Source organism: Arachis stenosperma, chromosome 1 (genome assembly GCF_014773155.1).
Source record: "Arachis stenosperma cultivar V10309 chromosome 1, arast.V10309.gnm1.PFL2, whole genome shotgun sequence".
Classification (NCBI taxonomy): domain Eukaryota; kingdom Viridiplantae; phylum Streptophyta; class Magnoliopsida; order Fabales; family Fabaceae; genus Arachis; species Arachis stenosperma.
Genome location: NC_080377.1, coordinates 118,146,796 through 118,161,693, shown reverse-complemented (window position 1 = coordinate 118,161,693; position 14,898 = coordinate 118,146,796). Strand labels below are relative to the sequence as shown.

At 28.1% G+C, this 14,898-nt stretch overlaps 1 protein-coding gene across 1 annotated transcript; it reads left to right on the top strand.

Annotated features, from left to right (window-relative positions):
• Nucleotides 1-3,374: 3,374 nt before the first annotated feature.
• LOC130932231 (probable 26S proteasome subunit YTA6) lies at nt 3,375-6,651 on the top strand. The gene is given in 10 exon segments (XM_057861678.1): nt 3,375-4,309; nt 4,402-4,490; nt 4,586-4,621; nt 4,724-4,808; nt 4,944-5,028; nt 5,030-5,155; nt 5,242-5,314; nt 5,437-5,558; nt 5,598-5,604; nt 5,666-6,651. Coding segments are annotated over 10 exon segments (1,407 nt in total). The 5' UTR covers nt 3,375-4,158; the 3' UTR covers nt 6,299-6,651.
• Nucleotides 6,652-14,898: the final 8,247 nt, after the last annotated feature.

The following is a 14,898-nucleotide window of genomic DNA, read 5'->3' as shown; positions in this document are numbered from 1 at the left end:
TTTATTAATATCAAAATCACATTATTTCATCATTTTAAAAAATTAATCAATGACGAATCTTAAATATAAAAATAATTTTAATATATATATCCAATTATATATTATTAAGACAATAAAAATTATTTATTTATATTTACTGTCTGAATAATTATAAAAAGACAACAAAATAAACTATTTTATCTTTTTACTTTTTGACTATTTCTAAAAAAATAAGGTCTTTTTAAATTTATATTTTGAACTAACACTTTTAAAAGATGAAGACAAAGATAAATATTTATGACATTTAGGTAAAATTTATCTTTTATAAATTATTTCTCAATAAGATAGATATATATTTATTGTGTACTTTTATAATTTAGTATTTTAAATGTATTTTTTATTAATTTTATTTTAACAAAAAATTAATGATATAAATAAAGTTAGGACAATATTAAAATGATAGAAAATATTTAATTAACAAAATAAAGTCTGAATAATATAATTTAAAAAAATTATTTTAAATAAAAAATAATAGGAAAGCAGCTGAACATGCACGATAGTATCTATTGAGCCGCTAATTTCTATGTAAATTTAATTCACCAAATTCAAATTACCTTCTCTGATGTTAAATCGAATTAATCTTATTCGAATTAATAAGATAAATGGAAACTCGAAATTGATAACTTTGATTTATGAAGGAATAAAATTTGATACAAGTAAATCGACACATGTAAATTTACTTGAGTCTAGATATGTTGATTTACTTGTATCGAATTTTATTTCTTCATAAATCGAAATAACCAATTTCGATTTATATCATTTATCCAACTAATTCGACTTACATTGATTCAATTTAATACAAAAAAATATAATTCGAATTTCATGAATTCGATTTACATAAAAATATATATATATATAAGATGCATATAATGTTTTTTTATTTAGGACTTTCATATAATATTTAAATTTGTTTAGTTTATTAATTAGATTTATCTATAAAAAAATGAGACTCACCTACATGTTACATGTCCCTGTTTGTGCTTTTCATCACGTAATACTGTGTCCGTCTTTAAAAAAAAATTAAACAAGGAGAAACATTAGTAAAGATGAATTTAAACAACATAAAATATAACAACTAATTTTAAATCAAACTTTAATTATTCATAATAAAAAAATAATAAATTATTCAATATTCACTTCTCATGCAATGTGAGTTTTTAACGTCTACCTCAACAATATATTAGCAATAATAATAGACTTCCCTATTATTTCGAAATACATTAAAACACAATAATAACATAATTTTTTAATATCTAAAATTATTATTTTCAAAACATGTAAGGGTGTGTTTGATAAACACGTTGGTGAAGAAAGAAGTGCGTTTGAGTTTCTTGAAAGTTTCACTTTTATGTTTAGCAATTTTTTTCTTTCTAAACGCAGAAACGATTCTGCCTCTAAATCCACGTTGAGAAGAAGCTAAAATTTGTAGTTTTTGCGTTTCACGTTCATGGTTGCTGATTACCTTTAGAAAATTAAGTGAGAAAATTTTGTATTTTTTACCATCCTTACCCTTTATTTTCTTCTATAAGAAGGATACCAATAACTATAAGCTTCACTGTGTAGTTCTTTCTTCCATTTTTTTTCCATCAAAATCATTCATATTTGTTTCAATCACTACTAAATTGAATATTTTAATTTTTTTATTATTTTTAGTACTCATTTTCATATTTTAATTTTTAGTGTTATGATTTATGATGTTATGTTTTTATATGAGTTTTTTTATCATTTTCTATACTATTTTTTATATGTATATTTTTTTATGAATCTTTTTATTTTTGTTTGACTTTATTTATATGATTTTTTATTTATTTTATTGTATTTTTTTATTCATATGACAAATATTGTTGATTTTTTTATTTTTTGTAGTGCTATAATTTTCATATATTTTATTAATTTTTATGATTTTTTTATTATTTTTTGTTCATATGAATTCTTTTTTTTTCTATTTTTTACTACATTGTATTTATATTATGTATGAAATTTTTTTATTTATTTTATTCATATATATTTTATTTAGTTTTTATTGTATTTTTTGTTTATATGATATATGTGGTTGATTTTATGAAATTTTTATTATTTTTTTATCTGTATGATTTTTTTTTCTATTTTTTGATGTACTCTATCTTTGTTTTATATTAATTTTTTTATTTTTTATTTTGACTTTGTAAAATTTGTAATTGTAATTAATATATACTACGTTTATTATCTAAATTTTGTATAATATAAACTATGATCCTATAAAAAAGGATAAAATAAATAAAAAATTAATTATAAGTAACAATAGAGCCATAAATAATGAAAATTTATAGTTCAAAATAATACTAAATTAAAGAGTACGAGTAATATTAGAAAAAGTATAGAATATTTTTTTGTTTAACATTATAAAATTTATACTACTCTCTTTCATATTTTTTTATTATATTTATTTATTTATATAATAAATATTTTTTATATTATTTTTGTTAGATTCTGTTTTTGCATGTATATATAAAAATAAATTGATGTCTCTTTTAGTAATTTTTCATCTAAAAGTGATTTTAAGTAGTATAATCCAAACAACATTTATTTTGCTATAATCAATTTTGATACAAATATTGCCAAACATAAATCACGTTAACTCAAACTTACTTTTCATCGAAATCAATTTTGTAAAATCAATTTTATGCAAACTCACTTTTACAAACTGAAATCCAAACACACACTAAATGGGCTTAATTTGTTTCTCCTTTTAAAAAAATATAATATTTTTTATTTATGTTGTTTTAAACGGTCCAAAATGTGGCCCATCCAATTTCACTAGTCTGAACAAACAATACAGTAGTCGACTCTAGTTAATGTCACGGCTGGCTTAAAAGCTCATTAGGACAAGCTAGACCTTATCATTGTCAATAAATGGGTAAATGGATCAATCAGTCTGATTCCATCCTGATCCATTTTGTGTTATGCACACAAAATTTATATCCACCAAATCTGATCCTTCCATTTAATTTATTCATAAAATGGATGGTGATTAAATTTGGTATAACTTAGTTCCAATAAAGTGGAATGGAACAGGTGAAAACTTTCCTAACTTTTATATTTTAAATAGATAGATAATAATATAATGATATTGGTTTAAGTGAAAAAGTTTTATGCTTTGAATATCTATCTTTTTGGGGTGTGTGTATGAGTTGAATTTATATTAGTATAATAAGCCTTGGTCGTCAAACATGTTTTAGACATGGATCTGTGCCTAGTTGACTTTCTATATTTTGTTGGAATTTCTTTGAATCTTCATTTACGTGGATTCAATGATGTGTTCTTGTCTTCTCCTTATATCTATGGTATTTTCTTAGATTTTGTTGTTGTTGTTGTTGAGTTCACTTGTGCTTCTTGTCAATTTCAAAATTTCTATGGTTATATATTGGTTTAGTTCTTTTGACTTTTTAGGAGTGAATTGAGAGAGCATCTTTTGGATCAAGAACTGCAAAGCTACAAGAGAAGAGTGATGAAATGATAGCTTATTTGGATCTCCAATACTATTTATGTAGTTTTATTATAGATCATGTTAATTCTCTGATAACCATTCTTTGATGAGAAGGTTGCCAATTACATAAGATTCTCACCATTGTTGGATTTTAGACACCGGTAGATGTATTAATAGCTTAGAAGTTAGGTGAGATAATTACAACCTCACAAGATGTACAAAATAATAAGTCAATCTTATGTATTCCATATTCAATTGAAGTCTTCATCATTTATATTAATATGCTCTTGTGTTCTTATGTGATCTAATTAATAGGTCAGTTAGATTTTATATAACTTCAGTTCAGCAATTTTAATATATAAGAATATGAGACTGATTCTTCAAGATTGAAATATTAACAATAAAAAGGTCAATTGAACTTGAACTAGAGCTTTTTGCTTCTTTTTCTTTTCAATTTGTATTTCAATAATTGAAATCTAGTTAAACTCAATCATCATGTTCAAGTTAGTTATCAAGTTATAAACATACTTTCAAACAGCATTGTTTCCTGAAATATGGTTCAATCATCTAGTGTTTGGTCTAATTGTGCAACAATTTTATATTGATAACTATTTTTTTATTCATGGATAAGTTATGATGAATAAAAAACACTCATGTTTCCATATAATGTTGATAATGGCAGCAAAAAAACTCGAGTATTGTTGACAAGTGCTGCACAGGTTCATTTGAAGCATCTTGATTTTTCCAAGCACACCAGGAACCTTTCTCCAGCAAGCAGAGCTATTTTGCTATCTGGTCCTGGAGGTATGTAAAATGCAAATAATTAATCTTGTCCTGAAAACAAATATGGCTTTTAGTTCTGTTTTACTAACTACATTTACATTGAATGTTTGAAGAACTATACCAGCAAATGCTTGCCAGGGCTTTGGCACATAGCTTCGAATCGAAGTTGCTGTTGATAGATATTAATGACTTCTCAGTGAAGGTAATTATGCACTTTTTTCTTTTCTTAACTTTATTTTGCTTTGAATGGTGATATTCAAATACATAGTCATACCTGCCATATTTTCCCTTGTACAGATGCAGAGCAAATATGGGTGTCCAAGAAAAGAACCGGTAAGTTTTATCATTCTTTAATTCAATTAAATGCAGATTCTTAGGTTACTTTCATGTTGATTCTCAGTAGGAAAATGTTAACCATTTCTTTGTTGTTTGAAGAAGTCCATATCAGAGATGACTTTCGAGCGAATGTCCGGTTTGTTTGGTTCCCTTTCAATCCTCCCTTCAACTGCTGAAACTACAGGTACTATAGAAAACAAAGCTCAAATTTTCTACACAAAATTTACTAGAATTGCATTGATTGATATCTTTTTGTTATTCACCTTGTCCTAGATATTAATTGCTAATTTTATTTTATAACTATCTTTTGATCTTATAGGTACTTTACATCAACAAAGTGTCGTGCTGAAAGTTCGAAAAATGTTTCAAAACTTCGGAGGAATGGCTCTGCTGCATCTGATATAAGCCAACAGACACTATGGTACTCAGTACTTACATTGAAGAAATTGTGGTATCTGCAATATCTTACCATTTGATGAATACCAAGGATCCCGAATACCGAAATGGAAAGCTAGTTATATCAGCCAACAGGTATGTTCTGTTCTATGAAATCTTTAAGGTTTTTAAGCAAATGATTAAAGAGACAGATTTTTAGTTAGATATCTTGCATGGTGCAGTTTGTCCCATGGACTGAGCCTGTTCCAAGAAGGCAAGAGTAGTGGGAATTTGAAGACTAATGATTCAAACAAGGTATCTCTAACATTATTTTATCTGTTACAGCATAGGAATATCAGAAAAGTGAGGAAAATATGATTAAGAATGCTTATTATCTATTCAATGTTCATCTATTCATATGTTTTCTTTAATGTTAGGAAAATGCTGATGGCATTGCCGGAGCAAATGTTCGGTGTGATGGCCAGGCACCTGAAAACAAAAATGAAACATCTATCCCTGTAACAAAGAAGATGGCGAAAATACTCTTCCTGCAAAAGCAGTAAGATCATTTTTTTTATCATAGTCTTGGTTTCCCAAGCTTTCAAGTTGATATATACTACTTGATATCAGAATTTGGTTATCTTAAAAGCAATTATATGCTTGCAGGAAGTCCCTGACAACGAGTTTGAAAAGCGCATTCGACCAGAAGTTATTCCTGCAAACGAGATAGGAGTTACTTTTGCAGATATTGGTTCATTGGATGAGATCAAAGAATCACTTCAAGAACTGGTCATGCTTCCTCTTAGAAGATCAGACCTCTTCAAAGGTGGACTTCTGAAGCCATGTAGAGGCATATTGCTTTTTGGACCTCCTGGGACTGGAAAGACAATGCTGGCAAAGGCAATTGCGAATGAAGCCGGAGCAAGTTTCATCAATGTATCAATGTCCACTATCACTTCAAAGTGGTTTGGAGAAGATGAAAAGAATGTTAGAGCTTTGTTCACACTGGCTGCAAAGGTTGTCCCTACTATCATCTTTGTTGATGAAGTTGACAGCATGCTTGGACAGCGGACTCGAGTTGGAGAGCATGAAGCCATGAGGAAGATCAAGAATGAGTTCATGACACATTGGGCATATATATTGTATCAGGAAAAGAAGAAAAAAGAGACAGAAGGCCAAAGCTCTGAAGATGCATCAGAGAATAAAGAATATCATCAAATTACTCTGAGGTCTTTAAACATGGAAGACATGAGACAGGCAAAGAGTCAGGTAAATGGCAAACCGACCAAACCATTGTAACTTGCTACTTAGAGTTCGGCGTTCATAGCGGTATTGTGATGGACTAGTCGTTACCGCTGGCCAATGAATTGCTGCATGCAAAAGGCGGAATTCAAACTCTTAACACTTACTTAAGCGGACTAGTAAATTGACCATTCTATCCACTTAAGTTAGTTATTTTGATGGTAATTAATTAAGTATAATTAGTTGTTGCCTAATGAAAATAAATTGGGCCGCGCAAAATACCGTGGGAATTGAGACTTTTATTTCTCGGTAGAAGGACATTGGGAAATCTGTTAAAATTATAACATGGCCTTCGAATTACTAGGATGACCAAAAGAAAAAAAAAAACCAACCTAATACTAATATAATAAATTTTTCAAAGTCTTTTTTCTTTACTCCTTAATATATATTTAAGGAAAAGTATGTGGAACCAAAAGGGAATCAGCCAAAAGATAAACAAAACAATATTAAATTAATTAATTTAATTTTTATTTAATTTTTAATGTTTGTTATTAATTGCCATTTTGAATAAAATTTTTCATTGACTAATATGTTTCAAATCTCCAATAACCACCCCTAGGATCACGGAACCCTTTCAGCAAGCCCGATCCAAAATTCATTTTTCCTTTCGTCAAACACAAATTCAAAAAATATATAAAAGAACATCCATTTAATATGAAAAAGAAACATTCTCATACTTAGTAGAAGAAACATCCATATATATTAACTCGTAGAGATTTTGAATTCATCAAAAGGTATTTGGCTGGATTTTGGCTGATATGCTTTTGGTTCCCTAGCTTTACTCTATATTTAATCATTTCTCATTATGCGAGCCTCCAACCGAAAATCATATAGCAATAATATTAATATAGAGATTGTTATATTATGGAGAGAGATCAAATGACATGGTTATTAAGAAGACCTGGATTATTCAAAAAGTTAAGAAGAAATTATAGAGTTGGAAGTTTTTATTTTTTTTCACACCGAAATTCAATTTTTATAAGCCAAAATTAGTATAGTTTAGTTAAAAATCTATACTAAAATAAAAAATATTAATTTTGACTTATAAATTATTAATTAGGTAAAAAATATAAAATATAAAATATAGATTTTTATATAGTAAAAAAGGCTCTGAATCCTATCTTATAAGATTTCATCCTATAACAATCCTTTAAAAGAAGGTTTATTCAGTAGTGGAATATGCTACGTGGCATCCTCTAGATTTTTTTAAATTTTTTATGTATGATCATTATTACAATAACACCCATGATCAAATCATCCTCATTTTACTACTCTTCTTTACGTGTACACACCCTAAAATTTCAAATTTCGAATTCAAAATCAATTAAAAAGGAAATTCATTCCCAATTTTCCATCATCTGCATTCTCCGTCCTCTGTTTCCTTTCTTCTCTCTTCCTCCTCTTCTTCATCGATTCTTCTCCTTCATCATCCGTTCCTCCTTTTTTTCCCTTTTTCCGTTCGTTTTTTCTTCCTATTCCTAATCTAAATTGGAGATGGAGAAAGTTTATGTACTCACCAAGGCAGAGGATGTCATTGTACCTGATGGCTCTAACTTTCAGGGGAGTCGTCGCGGTGGAGCAACGCCAGCGGTGGTGGTAGGGTTACGGCAGTGGATGAGGAGCCGATTGCTATGGTGGTGGACGATGGTATGGCGTGGTGGTCGCCGTCGGTGAGGTGGAGTTCGTGGTAATCATCGATGTGTGGTGATGGATACGGAGGAGGAAGCGGCGGAAGAAAGCATATAGCTGGAAAGTAGTGAGTCGCGGCCATAGGGAGCACATGTAGTGAGAGCACAGCAGCGATGACCAGAACAGAACCGTGAGATCTAATCGGCGTTCAGAACAGATTTGCATGGTTGTTATTTTTTTGTTTTAATTAATTAATTAGATAAATTATGTAAATGATTATTATTTGCTTAATCTACAAATTTTATTGTTTGAAAATTTAAATTTTGAATTGAAAATTAATTTGAAAAAAAAATCATTTGTATATGTTCATTTTCATTATCCGCACAAATTATATTTTCCAATTTTTTTCTCATCATTCTTGCTCTCGCTCTCTAATACTGGGAGCTGTAGTATTCCACCGCAAAATCAAATCGGCTACTGTTTGTGAAACATGGTTTGGTATCTCCCTTTTGAGTTTTGATCATGGAATTTGATAAATGTCTTGATTTTACTCACTGTTAAAATTACTTATAGGCAATCCTTTTTTCTTCCTTTTTGGAACTTTAGTTATTTCTAACTTTAGTGCTTAATAATTAATATATTATTTTTATTTGTTGTGCATCTATTGCACTGAGTTACATATTTTTTAAACACATCTATATTTGGACAATCCCTCAACTACCTTTAGTTATTTCATTGTTAGATCAACACACATAATATGCTCAACTACCTATATCTATGATAAGATAGTGTTGAAGTTTCTGGTGTTTTCATGATAGGTTGAATGGTGGATCTAAATAGAGCAGGGCACCTTTGCTTGAGATAGTTTCCGAGCCTTATATAAAAACCGGTATTGAAGCAGTAGAGCATGCAGCAGAAATACGGAGATCGGTTCGGTATTTGGGAGTGAGCAATGGCAATATGTAAGAAGGATCTCTTCGTTTTGATCTCTTCGTTACATTGTTATACTCCTTGCAATTGAAATAAATTTTGTGATCTTAGCCGTTGTGATTTTTACTAATGTCAATCTTAGTACATGTACTATCTAAATATCTTATTAGATATAGCAAATTCTCTTCTCTATATAAGGATCTAATTAAATAAGAAGCTAATTTATTTTTTTATTTCAATGCAGCCCCAAACATATATCACCAACGTAAAAAGTGCAAATGTATGGACCACTCGCAAATTAACTTTTTCATACTAAGCATAATATGTATTTGTGTGGACTTGGCATTTATACATATATTTTTTTCCCTCTAATTTTGGTTAACTTAATTGTGACTTGATGGCTAAAAGATTGAAAGTCTCAATGTTTATTCTTAAGCTTTTGAATATCACAAATTGTATTGCAGGGTCAGCAGACAATACACTAAAATTTTGGGATTTAGAATCCTTTGAAATGATTAGATCTACTAGACAAGAGGTTTCTCATTTAGTGTCGTGTGAGTCATGGTGTTAGCAATAGCAATTATTGGTGGATTTGGATTATGCAGTTTCTCTCTTTTAAATGTTCTTATTGTGCATTATTTTCTTTTTTCAGGTTCACCCCATGATGTACAAGCACACATATAGTGGAAGTCATGGTTCTCTATGAATTTTGGTAGATATTTTTGCTTAGTGTTTCATTTATAGTTCCTTTTCGACATGTTGATTTTACTAAAGTTATTTGAGATCTGATTTCTAACAACCAGAACTTACTAACAATAGAAATGGGTACGTTACCAGACAGCAAAGCTTCAAAGGCTTCTCCATAGTGCAATATGAAGACAAGATCCATGGGTGTGAAGAATTCCACTAAGAAAACTACTAGAAGGAATCACAAATAAGTGGTAATTTGTTTTCCCAATTAATTTACTGATAGTTGTCATTTACTTATGAGATTTTTGTTGGTTTGTTCGGTATTTTTTTGGTTTGTTCTTTTGTCATTTAGTTATTTCAACAGGATTCAAGCTATGAACAAGAAGATTTACCTTAAGTTACCAAGAATAAACCACCAGTTTCTTCCTTCAAATTGCTAAAGAGCAATGAAACCTTCATCTTTTCGTTTTGTGGATGACTGCTGTTATAATATACATATAATTCAGACATTTATCTATTTATTTTTTAAAGATATGTTCTTTAACTACTTTGCTATTGATTTTATATTGTTTATTGTTTCTAATATTGCTTATGGTTGTTCTGTTATTCTGTTTTGCTATGCTATCATATACATAAATATTGAGAATTTACTATTAACTATTAAGTGACGACTAATTATAAAAAATTATAATAAATAATAAATAATCTTATTTCATTGATATTCTTATATAAATAACACTCATTATTGGTTCCTCTCTAAAAGAAGGTGGTCAAGATGATAAATATGTATCTTCATGCTTTTCATGCTAAGACATTTAGCTTCTTTCTTTAATTTTTTTTCCAGGTAAAAAAGAAGGTGGAACTCTTGGAGTCCAGGATCTGGCATATTTTCTTGCAACAGCCAACTTTATGGGATCTCCAAGCTCCCATTTAGATCTGTGGTACTCTAACTTCTTACAATCCCTGATTCTACTGCTTTCTTTATTAATAACAGGTGAATATATACACTTTTGTGCATCCCTTACTCTATTGCTTTCTTTGTTGCAATTCCTTTTGTTTCAGTCTTCTTCCTTTCTTTTTGGAGTTGGCATTTGATTGATGGGTTATTGCGTTTATTTTTTATTTTTATTTTTTTTAATAGTGGTTTTATATTGTTTTAATTTGAGAGTGACATTGCTATTATATTTTTCAATATATTTTTTAAGCATATTTTAAAATCTTGATTTTCATTTCATATAACTTCTCTTTAATCTTATTTTACCAATACTTTATAGACTAAGATTCTTAATACCCCTCCTTTTGAAACTCCATTTTTCTTTTGTTATCTTTTTCTTAGGCTTTAGTATGAGATTGGGTTCTATTTTGATGTGAAGTATTTCGAGCACATCGCTTGATAGTAAATTTGATGATGTTGATAAGTTCCTTTCTGCATTCACATGGATTGATGAGAATGAACATTAAACCTATATCTACATTAATTTGAATAAACAAGTAACTGAGTAAGTTTCCATAAGATTCCTTAGTGGTGTCACTTTGTGTATGTTCTATTATGTTGTCATTAATTATTCATTTTAATTATGCCTGTCTAAATATTTTATATCTGATTTGGTTAGTAAGCATGGTTCCAAGACTTTAAATATCCTCATGAAGGAACCGTATATCATTCTAGATTATCAAGGGGAAAAAGAAGAAGAAAAATTGCTTTCTTTAGTGTGCATGCAAGAAATCTTTTGATATCTCATTCATACATAAGCAAGATTCTACTTTTTAAGGAGGAAAAGAAAACAGAACGAAGAACAAATAAACACAGAATTTGACCGTCTTTAGTTTCTTTTTCCTCACTTGAGAGCAGATGCTTGAAACAGGACATAGTTGAACTTATTAATAAAATTAACAGATCCTCCATTACCATTCAGTTTATTAATAAGATTTGAAGAATTACAAATGGGACACTATTTTATGTGTGGGTGACTTCGTTCTGGTTTGTTTCCTTTTTAGATTAATGATATGTATCAATTGCTTCGCAACATTAGTATTTGATATTCTTCTTTCAGTGGTTATGTTTTAGTTCGATGAGGTGGATTTGACTGGCACAAAGTTTGAATATTTATGGTTTGGAGTGAACATTTATGATTTGTTGAGATGGTGATTTGTCTCTTTATCTTGAAAAATTTATATGTTTGGCAAATATATGCATTTAAACCATTTTACAATTTTTCTTTCGAAATCCTCTGTTCTTATAGAATTAAGATAGTTCTTTCTTAGACTCTTTCATTTATGAGAATCTATTATTCTACATAATGAGAGTTTAGAGATCAACTATTTTGCATTGCGTGCATTGTGCATCCTGTTTTCTAGAAAAATAACTATTTATATTTCTTAAATGATTTAAGGCTATGAAGTTCTCAAAAAACTTGCTTATGTGACTGATAAATTTGATAGGAAATTCCTTGAGCAATTACGTGAGTAAGAAGATTCAGTACTTCGTTATACTTAATGTTCTATGCTCTTTTTTTTCCTTTGTACTTAGTGTTCAATGCTTTTTTTCTTTTTCATTTTCGTTGATGTGCCTTCTCCTGTTTAGTTGCTTTTCAAAGAGTTGGATACTTATTTGTCTATATATTATGACTTAAGTTTTTTTCTTTTTGAGGGATATAATTTTGCTTTAAAATATTGGGTTGCCATTGTTTAATTGAGTTCTTTGTTTATTACAGAGAATTCTGCACCACAATTCCTAATGATTTTAGATTCAGAAAAATTAAGCTCTCTCTCCCATATAGTTTTTTTATCCACTTAGTCATTTATCAATTTATTCTATGGTTGAAATCATAATTGTGAATTTCTGACACCTGATAGTGGATTTTGTACACTTTATTCTCCAATTGGTTTCCTTTTATATTAATGGTATGTATCAATTGCTTCGCAACATTAGTGTTTGCTATTCTTCTTTCAGTTGTTATGTTTTAGTTGGATGAGGTGGATCTGACTGGTGCAAAGTTTGAATATTTATGGTTTGGAGTGCATATTTATTTATTTTTTTTTTTAAAAAAAACATGAAGCTTTTTATCTTTTGCTGCTTTAGCTTTCATTATTGTATATTCATGCTCTAACTACACAAGCTATATCTTTTCCAGCTAATTTTTGTTGAGATAGTGAATTGTCTCTTATCTTGAAAAATTAATGTTTGGCAAATATATGCATTTAAACCATTTTTTCAATTTTTCTTTTGAAAGCCTCTGTTCCTATAGAATTAAGATAATTCTTTTTTAGACTCTTCTATTTATGTGAACCTATTATTCTACATAATGAGAGTTTAGAGATCAGCCATTTTGCATTGCGTGTAATGTGCATCCTGTTCTCTAAAAAAATAGCTATTCATATTTCTTAAATGACTTAGTTATGAAGTTTTCAAAAAACTTGCTTATGTGATATATAATATTCTGTGCTCTTTTGAATGTCTATAATTGTATTTTTTTTATTATCATTATTATTTTGACTGCTGCTCTATTAATGTATATTTATAATTTTATATGACTTTTGTGGTATTATGTGGTATATGAAGTTGGTGACAGTGCCATTGCAATGTTAGGTGATCTTAATAGTAGGAAATGGCTCTTCCTCTCTGATGTGTGTTATTATCTATGAGACGATGACTATTAACAAGCTTTAGGGGTCAAACATATGAGTCTATATTTGTCGAAGCATGTTTTTACACACAAGACAACTTTATGTTGCTCTTTCAAGAGTAAAAATCAAAATCAAGATTAAGGGTATTAGTTTAGAATAATCATTCAAGGCAAAAGATATAAATGTTGTTCGTAGACAAATTTAGTTGATTATGTATAATTTTAAATTTTATTTAATATGTAATTTTAGATATTTATATTCTTCTATAAGTTTGTTACTTCTTTGTAGAAATTATTTTTGGATACTTATTCACTTTAGTTTACAATTTTTCTATCATGTATTTATTGTAATTAAACGATAATCTTAATCTTAATTTATATGTTTTTACAATTTTCTTAAAAGTAAAATTGGATCATTTTATTCTTATGATTTAATTTAAAATAAAAAATTTATATTTAATTAGTTATTCTAACAATAGCTTAATATTAACTGATTTTTATTAAACTTAGTAATTAGTATATTTATGCATCGCTTAATGTTATCGATTTTAGAGACAACATGGTGAGGCGTGCATAAAGAGCATGAACACTAGGAGATTATCACAGGGCTGAACTAATTCTAAAAGTAGAGTGATGACGTTGAATTTTTCTTTTTTTAATTGATTTGAATACTAAATTCTAAATAATAGTTGAAAGACTTATTTTTTAAAAGTATATTTTTTATATATAAATTGATCATTCTATTGTTAAAAATTTAAAAAATAAAAATAATTTACATCATTATAATTTTTTTATATTTAATAATAGAATTCAGGTTATGCAAATTTTGAAACTAAATATTTGGAGTTTAAAAGCAAGAATAAATTGGCTGAGAATAATATAAAATACATTTAAAGAGAATATAAGATCTTAGTATTTTTTTTATTTTTAATAATCTATTTATTATTATAAAATTATGTAAATCAAATCATTATAAAAAATAATTTATGTATTATAAAAATTAATTATATATATATATGTATTAGTTAATAATATTTTATTATTTAAATTAATTAAATACTAATTTTTTGCCTTTCAGTTTTAATTAACATATATAATATATCTAATATTTTTTTATTATTTTTGTGCCATTCCCGTGTATCGCACGGGTGAATGCACTAGTAAAGGTTATTATTTTAAAAGTATACTTGGATGTAGGGTGCTGAAATATCATAGTATATATATAAAATGCTGCTCCAATATCGATCACATTGTCCTTGTATAGAACATAAATAACGTTTTGAAGGTTATGAAGATAAAATCAGATTTGGTACAACAGTCAAAACTATTATGAAATTTGTTTTAAATAATGAAATGATATATAAGAGATCGTGTTTAAGACTCAAGTCAAAAAATTCCGTGAAGAAGACAATGAAGAATCTTGATAATGTATACAATAAATTTTAAATTTGGTTTAATATAAAAATAATAATAAAGAATTTTTTAAATTATCTAAATCAAAATACTCAAACAATTATTTTAAAAAATTAATCATTCACCCTCCTCCTCTCTTCAACCGATTGTAACTCTTACTTTTATCAATCATCCACCTCTCTCGCATTAGAAGCTTTTTCATTGGCCATCCTTGTCCACCTCTAGTAAAAATAACCATCTAATTATCTATTAAATTGAACATCCAACATATTTTAATGATATATAACTAAACTCAATTCAATCAAAATA